Here is a 20725-nt window from a genome sequence, read left to right on the forward strand (position 1 = left end):
GAGCCAAACAGGCTCTTAAACTTGTGAATTTGTACAAAAAGCAGGAATCCCACAAGCAATGGTAAGGATATTTGGTGCAGTATGGGCCATTTCAGATTCCACCAAAAAGGGTGCAGTGAAATTCAGGTTTCAAGTGAATGGTACAAACCACTAGAGAAAAAAAAAGTTAACTATATACATTTGTCCACTTCAACATAAAAAAATGCAAGTCTAGAGAACATATAGTAAGATGCACAAAGGTTAGTTGATCAATAGGGCATATGAGCAGATCAAATCAAGGATTTTCAAGTATGTGTACATATATATCGTTCGAGCCAAAAGCTGTTCAGAGGGCATTGGAATCAGCCATCATGCTATTATTTGCGACTGAAAAGAGAAAGTAACGCAACCAGACTCATGCAAGGAGATAGGAAAGCAAATTAACTTGTTCAGGCACATCTAAGATCACACAAGAAGGCTGAGTACTGATGCAAAAATTTGCCAGTTCTGATTATAGGATCATACGAGTCAGCCCGTACAAGCTTATTTCTCCATGAACATACACCCTATATACTATATAGGATAAACAAAATGAAGCACTACTATTTCCAGGTGTGGACAAAAGAAAGACAATGAGTCAAGAGTAACTCTCTATTCAACTTCAACAGCTAAATTTTATAAAATCCTAGTACATCCTACCAGAACAATCTGAAGATCCACAAAAGCACCTCTTCACCTTGATCTTGCCATCAGAGTCATAAACCTGATCAACAACATAGTTGTAATGGTAAGAAAGCTCCTTCAAGGGAGGAATATTGTCAGCCGCAAAAAGCATGATGTGGGGCACTCTCTTATCCTTGTGATCATAGACAACATTCTGTGCATACAAATTGGGGGAACAACTGTGGTTGATGAATCGTCCTACATTTCCATAGCGAGCTGCATCAATGGTATAACCGCCCTCTTCTACTAACTCATTTTGGTTTGCTTGTCCAGAAGAGTTGGCAGTATAACCACCATAGTTCTGGCCAATATCAAAAAGATATTCATCCATGCCAATCCTTCGTTCCGCTTCTGTGTCCTCAAGAAGTTGTCCTGTATACTCACAGATAAAGGTTCCTGAAGAGATGGAAGTTAGAGCTCTCACACCCCAGCCCCTTGTATCTGTCTTGAAGATCTCCAGTGGAATTTTAATACCATGTTGGCTCACTCTATTATAGCACGAAGGAGGGCACTTACAATGAGGACCACACTCATATACAAGAGGCTTCACTTCAACAATAGCCCCATTACGATTGTAAGGGATCTCACCTCCATTTTTAACTGCACATGAGCACCTCTCGGCATCAGAACATCTACCAATACAATCACAACCTCTAGGTGGAGCAGGGCGGAAACCAACTGGATACATCATGTTCTTGATGTACTTGAATGGTGGGGGTTTCTCACCATCAATAGTGTTCACAGCTGCTATAGGTAGTGACTCCTTCCCTTCTGTAATATCAGGAACACATACACCATGCCGCGCTTTGGAATTTTTTGAAGACTGTACTTCTTTCCAAGTAAGCTCTGGTTGTCCAGGAATTCTTACCAACTTAAACATAAAAACCATCTTACCATGTGGCCCTTTTTCTTTCCAATAATTCTCAACAGTGTATAAGCCATCATAGACATAAGTAGTCACCACATTAGGTCTTCCACCTGATTCAGGAGTCCTGATCTCCTTAGATCCACGAATCACCCGAACAGAATTCCTTTCACGTATGCTATTCTTCAAGGCTAAATTACCTTTCACAAGTTTCTGGTCTTCAGGAATTTTGACCTTGCCAACCACATTTCCACCTTGACCAGAATAAATCAGCTCATCAGCATCTCCCAAATCATCATCATAGGCTCCGGAGGCAACAATACTAGTTGCAACCAGCAGTCCTCCCTTAATGTACATGGAATCAATACCAGCCTGATACAAGCGATGAACTCCCACAAGAGAAAGTTCAACCCTGTATTGGAATGCATCTCCTACTTCAACTCCTGGAACTTCTCCCAGTATCTGCGTTCCTGTATTAACTTGCTTCCCTTTGTCTTTGACAAGTTTTGCTGCTTGAAGATCAATCCTTCTAATTTTATCTTTTTGCTTAGCGTTTACTCCTGCAGATCTTGACATTGATTCTTCTCCCTGTAAGATTTTTCTAAAGTGAGACTGAAACAGACGAAGAGTCTCTAAAACTTTACTACGAGCATCACAGCGACTGGAACTTTTTGGACCAAAAGGTGGTCGAGTCTCATCAAACTCACACTTCTTCTGACCAATAGGCGAATCTTTAGGTTGTGCTTCACAATTCAAATTACGAATTCCATCATTTTTGGAAAACGGTGAACTTGGATATTCTGGCACAGCTTCACCAACAAAACCTGATCTACTCCTGCCAAACAGAGTCTCTGGAAATTTTGGTTTAGGAATACTTTTTCTGGCAACAACTACGGACATCCTCTGTCTATACATGCTAGGCTTTGGAACTTGGTTTCTACTCATCAGGCCATCTAAACGAGTTTGCTCCTTCTGCCTCCAGTCCTTGTTTGTCTCAGCCATCAGACCTTGCACAATTTGCCTAGGAGTTTGCTTCTTTTGCCTCCATGGAGAACAACGCTCATCCATCAACCCATGCACAACTGGCTTAGTAATTTTATCTCCAGAACCAAAACCATGTCTAGCAGTAGTCGCCTTTTCACGTTCATTCCGTGAATACACAATACTCTCCTTCAGCAAAAATTTTCCTGTATCATCCCTCTCCTTTTTCGTCATTGTCTCTGGCAACATTACAGTTCTTTCAAGTTGGCTCCTTCTAACATAGTTATCTTGGACATCTTCTGGGTCTTCAACGCGAACTGTTGCTCGTTCAATTAAACTGCATTTGGAACCAGTAACCTCTGTCTTACTCCACGAATCAGCTTCCCGACTTGCGGTCAACCCCAGGGACAGTGTCCCAGTATCCATAACATTTTTTGAAGTCTCAATCACTTCATTTTCTGTAACTCCCTTATTTAACAGAATCGCTCGCTTGCTTGCTTCATTACCACCCAAAAGATCCAGTTTAGTCGACTTAGGAGCATTTCTTCCACAAAATGGAGGGAAGTCACGAACAGCAAAAACTCCTCTTCGGCAGTACTTTTTCTTTGGTAAGGGTGAAATATTATCCTCAACACTTCCATTCTTTATTTGACACTGAGGCAGTGACAATGTTTTTGAATCACAAACAGGAATCACCCTATCAGTCATACTGCCAGGATGCAGCACGTGATCTTTGTACATACCGATTACATTTTCAACCAAAAAAAAGTGTCTTGCAACATCAACTTCCGTCCCTAATTCATCATACCCAATGACTTTTGCTTTCTTGAGCAATGACATTTCACTATTTTTATGATCTTTAGACAACTCAAATCTAAGCGATTTGTCATGGCTTGTAGGTTCTTCCAACCCGTTTTCTATCACATTAGTGGTTCTGGCTGACGCAACTTCAACAGAACAGAACTCAACCCCAGTGTTAGGACCATTGTCACCATGGGCCACCAGAGTGTCAGCCATATTTTCACTGATGGAGACCATAGCATTTTCGTTTTGGTTCAAGTCAACTTTTGGAGCATTTCTACTACAACCTGGGGGTAAATCCTGCTCTCCGCAGACTATCCGAACTTTATGTTTTGACATAGTTCCAGAATCCAGCAAATGATAACCATTTACTGATGACCGCTTCTTCACACATTGATCAGATAAACCGTCATTCGAGAATGACACCATTCTCAACCAAATGAATAAATCCTTGTTTAGGCAAGTCAAAATGCTGAAACGACAAACACGATATGTCAAATATACCAACAATGAAGAATCAAAAGCTTGATGTGAAATACTATGATAATTTAAAGGATCAGTATCATCCTCTACCATTTTTAAGCGTGAGTTGTGTTAGGTACTTCCACTGTTAAAATCTCTTTGGTTAAGTATATCCTGCTATAATTTGCTTTTATGTGGCAAATCAGAAGTGAGACAACATTTTGACCATCACATATGGGTACTCAAAAACAAAATGTCACACTGGTCATGTGACCTTTTTCCTAACCAAATTCTGTTAATGACCTTGATGGACATTTTCCTAACAAAATTCTGATAATGACTGAAACTTCCATTTTCTCCAAGAGTAAAAAATAAGCTTTGCATCCTTTTTTTCTTTTTTACAAATAGCACCACAACTATACCAACAACAAGCAGTAAATGTCAGCCGAACAGGGCTCAAATTCTAGCTAACCCTTAACATATTCACAACCTATTATCAAGAGACTCCCAAATAACCCAGAATTAAAAACATTTCAGCAAACAAAACGAAGCAAAAACTGAACCAAAGGTCTATCGAAAACAGTCTCTCTACCCTCCCAAACCCCCCCTCTGTGGGGACTACAGTGGATATGTTGTTGATTTTGGTGTAAACAAAATGAAGCAAAAACTGATGAAGAATGTAAAAGGATGTTAGGGTTTTACATGCTGGAAACAAACAGAAAATAAGTAAGTAAATCTTACCGATTTGTGAATGAACTTCACGCTTCCCACTAGATAATAGTTGATCCTTCACCACACAACTAGCCGCTTTTGCTGCAAAAGATAGAAATGCAAAATCATGAAACTAGTTCAGTAAAAAAAGCAGAGATGACTTGAAGAAGACATAAAAACCCAAAAAACTGGGGGAGAAGAAAGAAGAACCCAAACGGGAGTTGCAAGCAAAACCAAAAATTACTACAACAATGAGTCAGCTACCAAATCATGTATAACGAGTAGAAAACTGAAAATGTATCTGATTTGCAAGAATCTGAACGTGGGTTTGTTATGATTTTTGAGTGTGAGCTACAATTTAGGGGTTCGTGGATAAGAAAAAAAAAAGTTCATCATGAAGAACAAAAAAAACCCAGTAAAACCCACAAACTTTTACACTGAAACAACAATACAAGCAAATGGGTGTTCCAAGCAAACGCAAAAATTACCAGAGGAAGGAAGCAAAAAATAAGCTGAAACTCAAACAAGCATTTGATTAACAAAGAATCTGAACGTGGGTTTGTTATGCTTTTGATTCTGTACTCTATTCAGGGAATCACGGGTGAAAAAAAAAAGTTCAACTTTTAGCAAAAGGCAAAAATGGAACTCACAGTCCCAGCTAAGAACGAAGAACAAAAAAAACCAAAACCCCACAAAGTTTCACAGATCATATTTGCACAAACTCATAAAAACAAGCACAAAAACACAAAATGGGGTTTCTTCAAGCAAAAAAATTGCCTGAAAAAGGTGTAAAAACAGAGGAAGAAGTAATCAACTGATTGAGTTACCGATTTTCAGAAAATGGAATAAGCATGTGATCAACAGAGCATTGTGAACGTGGGTTTGTTGAGATTTTGAGTGGGGACGACGATTTAAGGAGGTTCATGCCATGGATGAAAATGGAAAATGGAGTTTCTTCATCTTCCTGACATCTTTTTTGGTCACTGTAACTGTATTTTTTTCTTGGAAATAATATCCGAAAAAAGGAGATTGCCGTACTGTAATTAAAGAGTGTAATTATATTTTTTTTTCACTAATATTAAAATTAAAGTTTAATTATATTCAGATAGCTAATTTTGAAGACCATCACAATCTAATTTGATAAATTACACAAAGTAATCAAATGAATTTATATATATATAATTTAGATAAGTGTTACTTTCACTCTGTTTAATTTTACTTGTCACTTATTCTTAACATAGAGCATTATATTGTGACAGAGAAGTGGGAGGAAGATATAGACGTAAAAATGGAATGTGTAAAGTCATTTTCACCAAGAAGATAATTTATTTGTTCTTCAGAAACTTATTTTCGTAATTATGATCAATGAAAAAATATTTTCCTTCATATTAAGCACAACGTGATTATGATATTGATTTTAAGAAAAAAAAATGCTTCTAATCTTCAAATTATTGATAAGTTTTGATTTTGAATCTTATAAATTAGGATATGATATATTTAAATTTTAATCTATTTAAAAAAATACGTTATATTTAATTATTTTATAAAACTATGAAACTATAAAATATGCAATAACAATTTCACATGAGCATGAGTGATTAAGTTATGAAATGGTTAATTATATAGTTATGATAAATATGAATATTTACAAACAACAAAAAAAATGTAAAATTCAACTAATTAGAAATTCATCATGTATTATATATATGATAAAGGATTAGTTCCAAATTTACCAATAAGAAAATCTAAAAGGTTACTGAACCGTATAATTTTTGTAAGAAAATTTTTTTGTAATATAAAACGTAAAATTGTCTTTGTCATGCATTTATTAGTTTAATTTATTAACTAACTTTACACTAAGACAATATTCAGAAATATTTTAAATGAAGGACCAAAATAATTGGACTAATTAATTAAATTTATATAAATGTTAACATAAGATCTTCTTAAATGTTGAGAGAAAAAAATTAAATGAAAAAAAAAAAGTTATGTTGAAATTTGTTTTTTTATTTTCTTCTTTTGGGAAGTTGATATTCATAAGTTGAAAAAATGATTTTTAGCTATTTTATGTTTTATTTTCGAAGACCGTTAGCTGTCATTATTTTCGAGAATGCACACCGGTGCTCAATTATTTGCTAAAGAAATTTACATATAAAAAAAAAATAAACATAAAAAAATATTTAATATAAACATAAAAATAATTATTATAACCATGTATAAATAGTTTAATTTTTTAGAAATTCAAATTTTTGACTTTACCTAGCTTCAAAAAATCGATGAAAGTTACAGATCTCAGCGACTTATAGATTGGGAATAATTCATTAATAAAATTATGTATTTCAATTCCGTCAAGAATTTTAATGAAAAGGACTTCTTCTATATGTCCATTCAAGATTCATGAATTCCTTCCGTAAAACTTTACAGTTTCTATATTCGGTATTTAACATGTAATTAAAGATTTATAAAAAAATATTTTGTTATACGACTACAAATATGATTTGCAATTCACACACTCTATCCACTTTCTCTACTAATTGTCATCCAAAACTGTTATTAGTCATTATCAATTATCGCGCTCTACCAGCTACAATTATCATTCTTAACTATAATAATTACCATAGTTAATTATCATTATCGATAACTATCATTTGCGATTTAAGAAGTTGGACCCTTAATCTACTTCACAAGACACCACAATCAAATGTCATCTTCAACTAGAAAATAAATTACAAAATAAAACCATCACATACCTGATTTGTTGAGACACAAGAATTGTTTCTCTATGCTTTTTGGCTAAGCTATAGTTGTTATGCCCCCTTTTATAGGGCAAAAGCATGGCATCAAGACTATTGCAAATATTAGGTTAGAGAGAGAGTTAAAAATATTCATAAATTATTCAAAATATTTGAAAGATATAATTTGTTATGTTTTTTCTAAAAATGATTTTATTGGTAATTGACTGGATTAGAAAGTTAAAATATGTCAGATTTATTTTCAGTTACGTTTTTTCCTGAAATGTTTTTATCATGGAAAAACGGATAAATATACCCCGAGTATTATAAATGGTATCAGATACCATTTGTCATACTTTTTGGCCATTGGTGCCCTTAATGTTCCAAAATTAGCGTATATATGCCCTTCACTCTAATGGAAAACTAAATAGGGGCATATTGCTTCATTAATTATTCCGATATTTAATAAATATCAGGCCGGTGAATAAGATTATGACACGTGTATGTCTGTTAGTATAAATGGTAAATATGTTCTATTTCTTGGACGGCAGAGGCCAAGTGTCCCAAAAGTATAATGAAAAAAATTTACATATAACATTTACGATAATTCAGAGATATATTTATTTATTTTTCCCTTTTACTATTGGTTAACTGGATTTAGAACTCTCTCGAACCAAGTCAAATAACTATTAAATAGTCTTTTCCGATTTTAGTCACGGTAATTCCTTTTAAATAGTCGTAAAGCTGCACTTTGACTATTTTAAATTATAATTTAATTTTATATAAAATATTATTGTCAATATTAAATTTTAAATTGTAAGTTATTTTTTTAAAATTTGAGAAAAATAAATTGATTTAAATTTTTTTTAAGTGAACTAAATATGATAAAATTAAAAACGCTTTTCAAAATATATTTTCCTTTCGTACCGAAACACCCTTAAATCCAAATCATATTGACCATGACTTTTACTTCATAAAAACTAATATTTGAATATTTGTATGAAACATTATAAACATAAAATATAACACTTTCGATTTTTATTCGGAAAAAATAAACAGATTCAAAATATATATATATATCAATCACAATTGTATGCATTATTTTATTAGAATACATTATTTTGAATAGTGAAATAATCAATATTATAAGCAATGTTGCTTATTTTAATTTTTCTTTCATGATAAATTGAATTTGAATAATTTAAATTTACGTTGTCTTAAGCGAAAATAATTAGGAAAAGGAACATAAATGTTCTTAAGAAACAAATTAATTATCCATGCCTCTTAAGTCTTAGCTTGATGCTTCTTTAAATAATTATACAAATAATCACCATTTTGGGCTAATATTAAACGGTGCAAACACTCTTCCTTTTTTTGTCTCTTAGTTGTCACCATCTCGATATTATTGTATTTATTTTTGTCCAACTTATTAAATGTCTTTATCCCTTTTTAGGTTAGTTTTTTGGTCCATCTTTTTTGTTTTTTATATTATTTAAAATAAAGAAAAAATTACTTAATAACATACTTTTATCATATTTCCTAACATTTTAAAAAATTAGAAAAATGTACTTTTTTTTATAATTTTTTTCATTTTTCGGATACATCATTATAAAGGGTCGAGATCTATGGATGACATTATTATTTAAACTGAAAAGTGAAAATAAAACTAGGAGAGTTGACAGAGCAAAAGAGAAAGTGTGGAAGGATTTTTTTTATCATTTTCTTTTTTCGCTTTTAGCGGATCAAATTCTTGATTTTTTTATTGCTTTCAATAGGTGTTCAAATATATCTACTTGATTTTAATTCTTAAATTAATGTGTAATTCGTTTGTTTCACCTTTTTGATACATTATATTATATATATCATGTATAGTATATCGTTTTCAAATATTAGTTTTGATACATAATTCTATTTATTTTAACACAAATTAGTATACATCATGATCATAGTTGTGTATTGAATACACAACTATTACAAATTTCGTTATCTTTTACTATCGATATATACACCCAACTATATGCAACTAGTTGAACGTTATGTATCTGTAGACACTATTAAATATTACCATTGATATATAAACACTAATATTCTATGATAAAATTTATTTTTATCACATTCACAGTTATGTATATGACACAAATTTTTATTATGTATATAACATAGTTATGTATCAGATGTTGCGATGTATAAGATGTGAAGTATTTGCTACACTATTTTATAAATAAATCAACGTATATCATATTCATAATTTTTATATGATACATAACTATATTAAATTGTCGACTTTTTTAAAAATCTATTACAATTTGGATGAGGTTTGAGAGGAATTTTTTTGAAATTTGAATTATCTGGAGCTATTATTTGGGAGAGATTCATATCAATTAGATTTGCATGATTTGGGGAGCTGACATTTAATTTCATAGTTAATTTCTTTTTTAATCTTAACAAACTCGTTGTATAGTGTATCAAATGTGATTTATACGGATGACAACATTTTTATTTTTTTTTTGTAATTTAGATAAGAGTATGGATAGAATATAATTTGCTCCTTACGCTATGGGATTCCCAAAAAAAATTACAAAAATAAAAGCACAATACATAACTATGTTATTTAACTTAATTTTAACTTATACTTATGCCCTTCAACTTTTGGTATAAACAAGTAAACGCTTAAACTTGTACAAAGTTAAACATATAAACACACACTTAAATGACAATTTTCCATCTTACATGTATTATGCACGCAGAGCTCATGTGTCTATTTTTTTAATTTAATGCAAATTTAAGTATCGACTCGTACATTATAAAAATTAAAAAATATAAAGATAAAATAAAATAAAATTAAAAAACACATGTATATCTTATTCCTAAAAATAAATATAGTAACTAACTGTAGTCTCATAAAAATAAATAATTATACTACAACAGGTGATAATATCACACACACATATATATGTGTTGTGTGTGTGATATTTTAGCATATATATATCAAATCATTATTCTTCATTTTTCTTCTACGAGTTATTTCTTATCATGATATTAAAATTATGTCAAATTCAATTCATTATTTACTTGATATTATGTCTCTCATCTTATCATACACTAGGAAACTTGTTATATTCTTCAAATTATTAGTCATGTTCATAGTGGGGTGGGGTCTCTCATAATTTACAATTTATGAATCACTTTTAAATTCAGGTTTAGAATTCATTTTTAAAGAAAAATCATATTTCTCATTTCTCTCGATGATAGTTATACTAAACCACTATAGAATGACTAACATGGGTTGTGATGTACTAGTGAAAGTGTTTCATCCTTCACTAGAAATCCTGGGTTCGAGCCCTGTATATGGAGAAAATCATATTGAAAGCGTCACCCCCCACAAGGGCCCTAAAGAGCACGATCAAAACTTGGATGGAAAAAAAACTATAAAGCGTTCAATTAGCAACGAAGTGATAAATTATAATTATCGACGTCTAATACTAACGAGGAGTTTTAAGATTTGAGCTATAGTGATGGAAACCCTCTTTTTAAAATGAATTTGAAATAATTGAATCACTTAAATTATAGAAAATTACTATATCTAACAATCTCGAAATAAACGTCAAAAACTTTTTGATCCTTAATTTTCCTTTAGATACATCTTTAAAACCAAAATTTTATAAACATAGTATTAAACCAATAAAATTAACGAGATTAAAAGTTCAAGGTCACAAAACTCTTAAAATTATTTTTGTAAATTACATGAAAAATTTGAGAAAAAACGTCAACAGAAAAGGCGGGAAATATTTTAACAGTTAAATAAAATTCTTTACTAAAATAACCTCCAAACACCTTTAAATTATACTTTCACCACACCTTTTCTTCCTCACCCCCCCACCCCCACCCCCCAAAAAAAAACACAGAGAAAGCCATTTTCGCAAACATGAAGAAAGCACAAGACTTTGAAGAACTCATCAAGTATTGCGAACCTCACTCCGATGCTCAGGAGGAATTACTTAACTGCCCTTTTGTGTATGAGTACGAAGACACTCCGCACTCGTCGCCGTCGGTGGCAGTGACGCCGTCAGAGCCCACCGGAATACTCATGTTATCTGTTCACTCTACTGATACAGATGGACAAAGTTCCCCTCCCGAAAACGAAGAGTTTGAAACCCCGCCGGAGCATAACAACTCCTCTCAGCCCTACTTTTCTGGCTCCGATGATCCGAAACCGATCACTGCAGGTGTAAATCGTCAGCAGAATAATAACGGAGATACTGAATCTGTGAATCGTGATAATATGGAGGTTGTAGATTTAGGAAATGATTCTGATGATCTAGGGTTTCCAAATCGCGGAGAAATTGATGTTCAGGATACAGGTGAGTTTGAAGAACAACTGCAGAAGAGGTATAAGGTTTCTGAGGAGGATTTCGATGTGACGAGCTCAGTTCAGAGAATAGTGAAGGAAGAGCCAATTGTGATTGAAATTAATCAGACTCCAACTCAGGAAGTAGATACGGAGGTGATAGAAGGTGGAATTGAAAGAAATGCAGATTCTTCTACTGTGAAAATGTCTGAGAGACGCGAGGAGGAGGAAGATGGAGGAGAAATGGGCGATAATGGTGAAAGAGGTGATGGAACCAAGGATGGTGTTGGTGAAAGAGGTGCGGCGAGTTTGAATTTAGAAGAGAATGAAAAGTTAAATGCTGTTAGCGCGAAGGAAATGCATTCAAATGGGATAACAACAAGTGTTGGTGTGAATGGTGGCGGTGGTGCTGGAAGGGCTAAAGGAAGGCGTGAATTGCCATTATCGATGAAGGGAGGTGCCGAGACTGTTGGGTCCTCGGAAGAAGTTGGGAGGAGTGAAACCACGAAAGGGAGGTTCAAGGATTTAGTGGAGGCCTTCTCTATGATTGTCGGAGATGTGAGTGGTGATGATAGTAATGATAAAAATGGTGCTGATTTCCTCGAGACTGCCATGAGACGTGGATTGAGTTTTCCTCGGCCTAGATGGTGGCCACCAGAGGGATTTGATGATTGATTTCACTATCCAGTGAAGTACACCATCTTTTTTGAAAACTGCATATTCGATAGTCTGTTGATGGGTTTGGATAGAAGTTGCTAGTTCAAATTGATCAAATCTTTCACAATCATCTAGGCTGGAGTTTTGTGAAGAACATTAGATGATGCTCCTAACTAGTACATTGCTATCAAGATGGTGTTATTTCTGCAATGAAATGTATAATATGATAACTTTTGAGACTTTCTGTTGATAATGTTTGATTGTTGGTGTGTGATGCAGAGATGTTTGAAGTGTTTGATCACCAAAGCCTTTTCTCTTGATTGGCACCTATGGAGGTTATGTATTTCTTCTTTTTCTGAAATGAAAATTGTTCCTTCTTTTATGAATTAGGTGATGTATGGTAGAGAATTAGGTGATTTCTTTCCGTTTGTCTTAAGTTTTGATGAACAATTATTTGATACATATTATGATTGAAGATAGCGACTTTAGAATAGCCAAAATGCATACAAGTTGACAAGGTTGGCCTTGAATCCTTAGGCCTTGATGAGATGAGTCATTGCCTAATCTCACTTTGTTAGAGGACTCTTGTTTTGGTGTCTTAGATACAAATTTGCATCAAACAACAACTGACAAGTTTGGCAAAAGGATAAGCAAGGAAAGAAAGACTGATCAATAATCATCAACAACACTAAAAGACAGAAGGGTGTCTTCAATTTAAGTTAAAAAACTTTAGTGCATATAAAAATCTCTAGACATCACCACCTCTGCATTTTTAGCTATATTGTACAATTTGTCAACCTATACAAAAGGATGAAAAACAAGCATAATATCCATCCGCTAAATCCAAAAATTTCGTTGAATATTAGGTTACCTGCAAAAAAGCAAAAGGCAATCCATCTGAATCCCTTCGCGGAACTTTCTATATTTGGTATGTGATATGCAGAGACAGTAATGTGGTTTGGCCAAATAAGGTTGTGAATACGCTACAGACAGAAGAAAGCCAAGTGCGACAGTGTAGTGTTTCTAGGGGTGGATGAGGTGCGGGTATATGGAGCTACTGCTTGTGCTTGCTTGAGCTGCAAAACTTGCTGTTGGTAGGAGGAGTTCTGCCTGAGGGAAGGAGCTGTTGGATGGCACATCCAGCAGCAAGTCCTGATCAGAACTTTCATTTGTAAAACGGAACGAATTCTCAGATGGCAATGCGAAAAGGCTTTTTGGACTGAAGCAAGAGCCATCATTCTCCATGATTTCCTTCTGTTGTTCATAGCTGTTTTTCATCGCCACCCTCTTGGGGCTCTTCATTGTTGTGTTTACCCCTGAAGCAAAATTCAAAATCAACTATTATTTCCGTCTGAATTAAAAACAAGTCGAACCACCGGGGTGGGTCATGTGGTCTAGAAATACTGATTTTCCTATTGAACATTTTACAATGCTTACCTAATCGTATTTCGTAAACTGTTGTTTTTACTGTTACGACAGCCAGGCTAAAGAGCCAAACATACTAGCAAAAAAAGAAAATAAATGGAGAATAGAAAGAGATGCTGGCATATACTTATTTCTTCACCATTTATTTATATTGATTTCATATTCAACGTCAAAATGAACGAACCAGGCTTACTGAGTAATCATCTTTAGACGAGAATAGGCCGTTGTATATGGTGAACATATTCTGTTCTTAAAGACGTTTGTGTAGAATAAAATAGTTGGATAATTAAGTCACCTCAGTGCAATAAAAGACAATGGATACCAAGATGCCTCCCGTGTTCACGATTTTCTTATCCTCCTTCCCCAGCTTCTACAACTTTTTTATATTACCCACATGACGCAGTACTCTTACCATTTTAATGAAGATAAAGACCCGAGATGTAAGTATCTACTACACTCTATCGGGATAATTTGAAAAACTCCAAGTATCTTGGGGGTGTAAAAAATTGTTATATAAAGAAGCTAGTCTACCAGAGGAGGAGGGTTCTTAAACTCCATAAAAGAGAGAAAAAGAGACATGCAACAAACCTAAATTTTTTGGATGTTGCCCATCGCGTGGTCTCTTCATGTTCACTGAATGACCTGTGCCAAAAACATTGCGCCCTCCAGCAACTTCAGAACTACTGCTACTATTTTTACATTTCATGTCCTGACATAGAAGTAGATTCGTTTTAAACTTCTATCTAGCAAATGTTGCATATAAGAGGGTGGATCGCTCATTGAATTTTCATATGACAAATCATAAACAAGGCCTTACCTTAAGAAGATTAACTTGTTCCACCCATTTTGACTTCATTAAATAGCACAACATAAACCTCTTCAGGTTTCTACATTCTTCTACTGTCACCCCAGATAACGAGTTATCAAAAACGCCTTCTGCAAGAAGTTTCTGGAAGGAAGACAAATTCTCCTCAAACTGAGAGCTCTCGAACATGCTCCTGAGACTGCCGAGAGAATTAAAAATAGGAATAAGATCAGAGCTCAACAATGCTTTCTTCAATCAAGCACCAGCACTTTATGGTCCAAGTTCAATATAACCATCAATTATATTTCTAAAGCCTGACTAGCACAATTGAGAGAGGTGAATCAAAAGAACAAGTGGTAAGCCCCAGAAACGCAGCCTCTCAGTCAAAAGATAAGTTCATTCCACCATATTTTTGGAAGGTTTTTCTTTTAATCAAATGCTCTTGTAATCCAAAGTACAAAGAGATCGTACAAACCTCTCGGGAGGTGAAAAAGAATCAACTGGAGGTAAGTACTTTAGTAGTTGCTGTTGTTCATCACTTGACAGATGCCTTGTGAATTCTTCATAATTAAGTACATCCTGCGTAAAGAATTGACCACAATCACATTCATTTCTGCATATCGCTTATCTAAGAAAGAGTAAACTGTAGAGTCATGTTTAAATTCTTAAAGTAACTATTAAGAACTAAAAACATTGTGAAAAAACTAGCTCGAAAATGGTTCTTTACCATTATAGAGGAAGCTTATCCATACAAACTACCATGATATAAGAATTTTTCAAGTTTAAGTTTATACATAATGACAATCAAAAATGTAGAAGATAATTATAACTCTATGCAAAGAATACCCAGCTCAAAAGCCTGAGACGTGGGAAAACAGTGCGGAATAGGCAAATGTTCCATCTACACAGACAAGTGGAACTTGTATGAAGCATGATATGGTTGCACTGTATGAAGCAATCATAAGTGATATATCAAATAAAAGAGATGGTAAAATACCTTAAGGTCTATGTGGCACAATGGCGAATTATGATGCCCGAGAATCTGCAATTTTTCAAGGTGGTCCTTGCTCCTGCAGTTCAAGATGAAATCAGAAAGATGGGAAGTATACACCATCTCAAAGAAAATAGTAGCAAAGCTCTTAGACAATTCAACTATGTATCTGAAACCACCACAAGCATCATGACATGTTGCAGAGAAAACATGGACCATATCATGTTAACACAAGTTTCAGTTCCACATATAAGTCTATTTGTTTAGCCATACCCTGTCAACCAATAGTAGCACAGTTATGCATTTCAACACTATATCCTTTTGACTTCTTTTGGGACATGTGCCACAGTATTTCATTCTCAAGGCTATATGCTATCCAGCTATAATGAAGAAAGTACCTTTTAAACTGTTCATGTTCCACTCCTTGAACAGTAGGCTTCTGGGTTCTCTGAATAACCAGGTTTGATGAATTGACACCCTTACTAATATTTACAGGTGGGGTAGTCAATTGGGAATAAGCTTCATTTGAAGAATGGTGCTTGTTGTCAACCGACAGAGAGCTGGCTTCTGATTCTTCTTCTCTACCTATAGAACTTGGATGCCGAATGAGCACACTTCCATGTCCTATTTCAACGGATACCATCGGCTTGTCACTTTCAAAAAGCAAATCTTCTTCAGAAGATCCAGAGAAGTATGAAGATTGTTGTTCATGTAAGATGGTATACAGGTCTTTGGTAAGCTTTTCAACTGAAGATTGCTTTGGACGATTGACGCATGTTCTCTTCCTTGAAGGCACCGTTGCATCCCATATATTTGATTGGGCAGGACCTGAAAGCACCATAAAGGGGTAAATATTTCATGCAGCGAGAGTGAGAATTCAGTAAAAGGTTTATCGAACAAAGTCGGGAACGATGGATTGACAAAAGATACCAATACAACTTTGAAGAGAATTAACTCCTTGTGTTTAAGAGATCAATTAAAAGACGAAATATAGCTTGACCAATGTAGAAGGTGCAGTATGATATATTGGTATAACTGATCAAAGACGTAGAAAAAAAGGAGAAGGTAAAACCAACAATGACCACCTGTATGATTTATCTGGTAGCTATATAAAAGATTGTATTCGTGTACAGATCTATATCTTGAGGATACAAGTCACTAACTTCTATCAAAGCGATGACCTTCACAGAAACTGAACACAGACCTTTTGGGAGAAGCAGGAGAGAGTTGGTAATGTTTTTTTGAAAGGTATGAAAAGTTGGCAGTTTAAATGAGAGAGGATGCAGCTTAAGTTGCTGTTTGCAAGCCTGCATTGCAAAAGAATCTACCTGTCAAATCACTTGCTTCAGCACTACCAAATTGTCCATAGCTTTCAGTGTTTGACACGGCAGAGCCGGAACTTGACCTATTACTTGTATCTTCATCTAAAGCCTTACGGTGGAAACCCTGATGATATTCAGGAAGAATTCCAATTTCAGGATTATCATGACTTTTCTTTCGTTTCAGCATCTTGACCTCTTTGTTCTTAACAGTAAAGTTTTTGAATCTAGAGACCCTGTAATCTTCAAGATCATCTGGTTCAGCTCTTGCATGCAGAGGAGTATAGTTTATCAGTGTTCCTTTTGTTCGCCACCGAGATCCACATGCATTGCAAAGTATTGGCTTCTCTGGTGGTCCATTACGCCAAAGAGGAGTGCCTGCAGCAACAATTCACCATTTAAGCCTACTCCAATTACGTAATGTGGGAAGAATGAGAGGCATCAAAGAAGTATAAAAATCCGGAAATGAATGATTGCAGAAATATCTTGCTCATCCCATGACAAAATAATAGTGTAAGCATGTAATAAGAATTTTAACAAGAATATTTGTGGCGGAGAAAATGAAGAGACAAAGGAATAGGTCAGAGTGGTGAGTTGAAAAGGTAAGTAGTGATATATACCGCGACATTTCCAAGCGTGGAAAGAAAGGAGGATCCAATGAACCGAAACTCAAAAACAACTATGAATGCAACAAACAACTTATGGGTTAATTAAAAGAGAAAACATCTCCTCCAAATTCACTTAATTTGATTAAAAAATTGCTCCTATATAACTAAGAGACATACACCTATGCAGAAGTCCATAAGCATGGCAGTGGTTCATGCTGTCGACGGGAAGTTAAATTTGACAATGGATGACCTCAGGGAGCAAAGAAACAAGAAAGAATTGGAGAGACGAGGAAGAATCTAAAAAGTTACTCAGAACAAATAAAATTTTCATTCCCTAATTTGCATGAGCAAGAAACACAGAGGCAGAAATCATTTTACTGAAAACACAGTATGACGAGGAGATGAACAAAGAGATAAATCAAGGTCACTCAATAATCAAGAACTGAGGGAGGTGTCCAGAAAGCCAAAATGAAGTTCTCCAAACAAGAACTAAGCTGAAAACAAACAGCACATTGAGGAGCTAAATGGGACAGATTTGCAATTACATAGTGGCATAGGATAGACGTCTAAGGCTATTTCCTTTAAGATATTTACATTCCCTCGAAATGTACCCTAATTAAGGATCGCCTATAATATCTAGCCAAGTATCAAATTATTATTCAAACCAGTTTATTTGCATTCTCGCGACAAAATGTGCTAGACCAGCTGATGACAACGTAATAGGGTTTCCAATGTAACAAGTCTTTTATAAGACAACTTGAAATGTTACAATGACAATGCGAGCAACATATGCAGGAAATATCATCCAATTCCAGGAGGACCTTGCTGCTTCTGACTGAAGTGCAGACATTATGAAGTTTTAAATGATTAAATAACAAGAAAAAGTGAAGGAGGAGAGTCTGAGGTCATATTAAGTTGAAAACAATGAACTCGGTTCATGGGGATAACTTTGATGTGGGCGAAAAGCTCAATCCTTTTCTAGTGATCACTCATCAAGAGCATGCTACTAAACAAGGGACCTGAAGCCAAAGTTGATAATGTATAACTTTGAAGCAATGAAACACAAATGTCCCTGGGAAGAACATCCTTTAATCAAATGGACTGAACTTTGCTTATACGGAGTAGGGAAATTCTCCCCCTATTAGCTAGCTTTTGGGGTTGAGTTAGGCCACATGTCATATCTTTACATGGTATAAGAGCCACATTCAACTATGTTTGGGCTCCTGGTGACCATGCTCCAATTGAGCCTCGGGCGTGAAAGGGGTCTTAGACGCCCACATTGATTGGATAATCGACCAGTGGTTTGCTTATATGGACTTGACTAATCTTGCTCACAAGTTTTTGGGGTTGAGTTAGACTCACGTGTCATATTTTTACAAATCACTAAGATCAAGGATCAGATTCGTGAATTTAGACATAGACCAGTCAACATTTTCAAGTCATTTTTGTAATGCTTTCATTCCCTAAAGAACCATATCAATGCCACCTTCAGCAAGAACTCAAGTCTGCCCAAACAATACATTTCTCTAGAGAAAGTTTATATCTAAACTTAATAGGGAATTGAAAGATCAGAATGAAGGAAAATGGATGCTGAGAATATTGAATACAATTAAAACATTTCCCAATTGCATTGCCATTTGAATGGAATTACATTGAACTCTAAATTGCCTAGTTAGAGAGAGACTCATGGCTAGATTTCAGAAGATACTGGAGAAGTCAATGGGCACTGATAAAAAGAAGATTGGGATTTGGGAACCAAAACAAATCCCAGTTTCAGAAACAAATTCCAACTCAAAATCCACATTGAATTCCAAAAATGTATTTGTAGTCTATCTTGGCAACAACCCAATAATCCAAACAAAACAAAATTCAAAAATCAAACTAAATAAGATGAACAATAACACATATTCCTCATATTTTTCCCCTTTTCAGAAAAAACAACCATATGAGACATCCAGTAGTTTCATAATTCAACAACTAATCTAAACAAACAACATCATAACAAGTAACAAACAACAATTCTATACTTGTAACAACCAAAAAGACTCATTTTTTCTTGAAAATTTCAAAACTTTATTATCAAAAACTTCAACACAATCAAGAATCATTAACTCACTTGTAACACCACAGTGATAGCAAGGCCCTTGCTTTCCCATCTGTCCAATATTACTTTTTTTTCACCCTTGTACAATTTTACAAAACTGAAAATGCAAAAAGTTTCAATTTTTTTATCTTATACAAAAATAAAATTGTATTATCTAGAAGTTCTGATTATTTCCTTCAATCCCTTTATATCAAATATACATATGGGTTCTTTTTTCTTGAATAAACTCAAAGAAAGTTATACAGAAAACACAACAAGAACAACCAAAAACAAGACTGAAAATAGTCTGTAAAAAGTCCCAGAAAAACCACTGAATATAGCAAAAAATTGTGAAGAAGTGATTAAAAGATTGAGATGGGGTTTGTAGTTTTTGAGGTGAGAATAATAATAGAGTGAAGAAAAGAAAAGTCCATTATAAAGGAATCTAATAAATGGTTGGAAAAGAGGAAGGTGAAAATGGGGAAGAAGAGAAGGTGGGTTGTGTTTATTATGTATGACCTCTTTCTCTTTGTTCTTGTGTACCTTTTTTATTTATTAGTATTTTTTGTATTTGAAGCAATTCTTTCAACTTTTCTTAAAAAAAAAAAATCAATTTTTTTTTATAAATAAAAGAGATTTATTTCGTAATTTTTTTTTCACTCGATATCTAATATTTACGTTAAAGTTCGATCAAATTCAGATATACGTTGAAAGGCGACGACTCTATATCTAAAGGAATTCAAATCCAAGACCTATTGATTAAGAATGACAGAGTACTTATCACTCCAACGCCGCCCTTATTGGTAATCTAATTGTAATGTTTCAATTCCTTGTTGTTGAAAAATTTATTACTACTATAAATTTTGTGATTTTTGAAGAATATTATTGCTAATGTCCTTGTTGACTATAGACTTTATTGATAGCCCCTTTACATGTGCAATTTTTCTTGTATCACTATTTGCTCACTTCTTCAAAATTTAATTTCTCTATAAAAAAAAAAAATTGATCATTTCTTGAGGGAAAAAAAATTGATATTGGTTTATTTAAGTTATATATTGTGAGTGTAAAAAATATTGTCTAAGTTATTTTTATTTATTGAATGATTTACCTTTAGAAATGATCGGTTTCAATATATCATGTATTTAATAGTTTTTATATTAAATAATTTTATATTTTATTATTGACATATAGTAACTTAAAAATTATTACAAAAATTCATAAATTTTAGATTACAA

General features: G+C 34.1%; 2 protein-coding genes across 3 annotated transcripts; both read right to left on the minus strand.

Annotated features, from left to right (window-relative positions):
• Positions 1-465: 465 nt before the first annotated feature.
• On the minus strand, positions 466-5539 carry LOC101255419 (histone-lysine N-methyltransferase, H3 lysine-9 specific SUVH3-like). 2 transcript variants are annotated; one of them, XM_010327216.4, is made up of 3 exons: positions 5350-5539; positions 4553-4624; positions 466-3821 (listed from the first exon to the last, which is right to left on the minus strand). In XM_010327216.4, exon 3 carries the CDS (start codon positions 3776-3778, stop codon positions 665-667), a length of 3114 nt encoding a protein of 1037 aa, XP_010325518.1. In that variant the 5' UTR covers positions 3779-3821; positions 4553-4624; positions 5350-5539; the 3' UTR covers positions 466-664. The 2 variants fall into 2 exon arrangements, with proteins under 2 accessions (XP_010325518.1, XP_004246167.2); XM_004246119.5 differs by lacking the exon at positions 5350-5539 and adding an exon at positions 5011-5111.
• A 7409-nt stretch (positions 5540-12948) lies between these two features.
• On the minus strand, positions 12949-20036 carry LOC101246747 (GATA transcription factor 26-like). Its single transcript, XM_004245772.5, has 8 exons — positions 19524-20036; positions 16809-17177; positions 15879-16308; positions 15487-15559; positions 14965-15068; positions 14502-14688; positions 14273-14393; positions 12949-13575 (listed from the first exon to the last, which is right to left on the minus strand). Exons 1-8 carry the CDS (start codon positions 19561-19563, stop codon positions 13283-13285), a joined length of 1617 nt encoding a protein of 538 aa, XP_004245820.1. The 5' UTR covers positions 19564-20036; the 3' UTR covers positions 12949-13282.
• Positions 20037-20725: the final 689 nt, after the last annotated feature.

Source organism: Solanum lycopersicum, chromosome 8 (genome assembly GCF_036512215.1).
Source record: "Solanum lycopersicum chromosome 8, SLM_r2.1".
NCBI classification, from domain to species: domain Eukaryota; kingdom Viridiplantae; phylum Streptophyta; class Magnoliopsida; order Solanales; family Solanaceae; genus Solanum; species Solanum lycopersicum.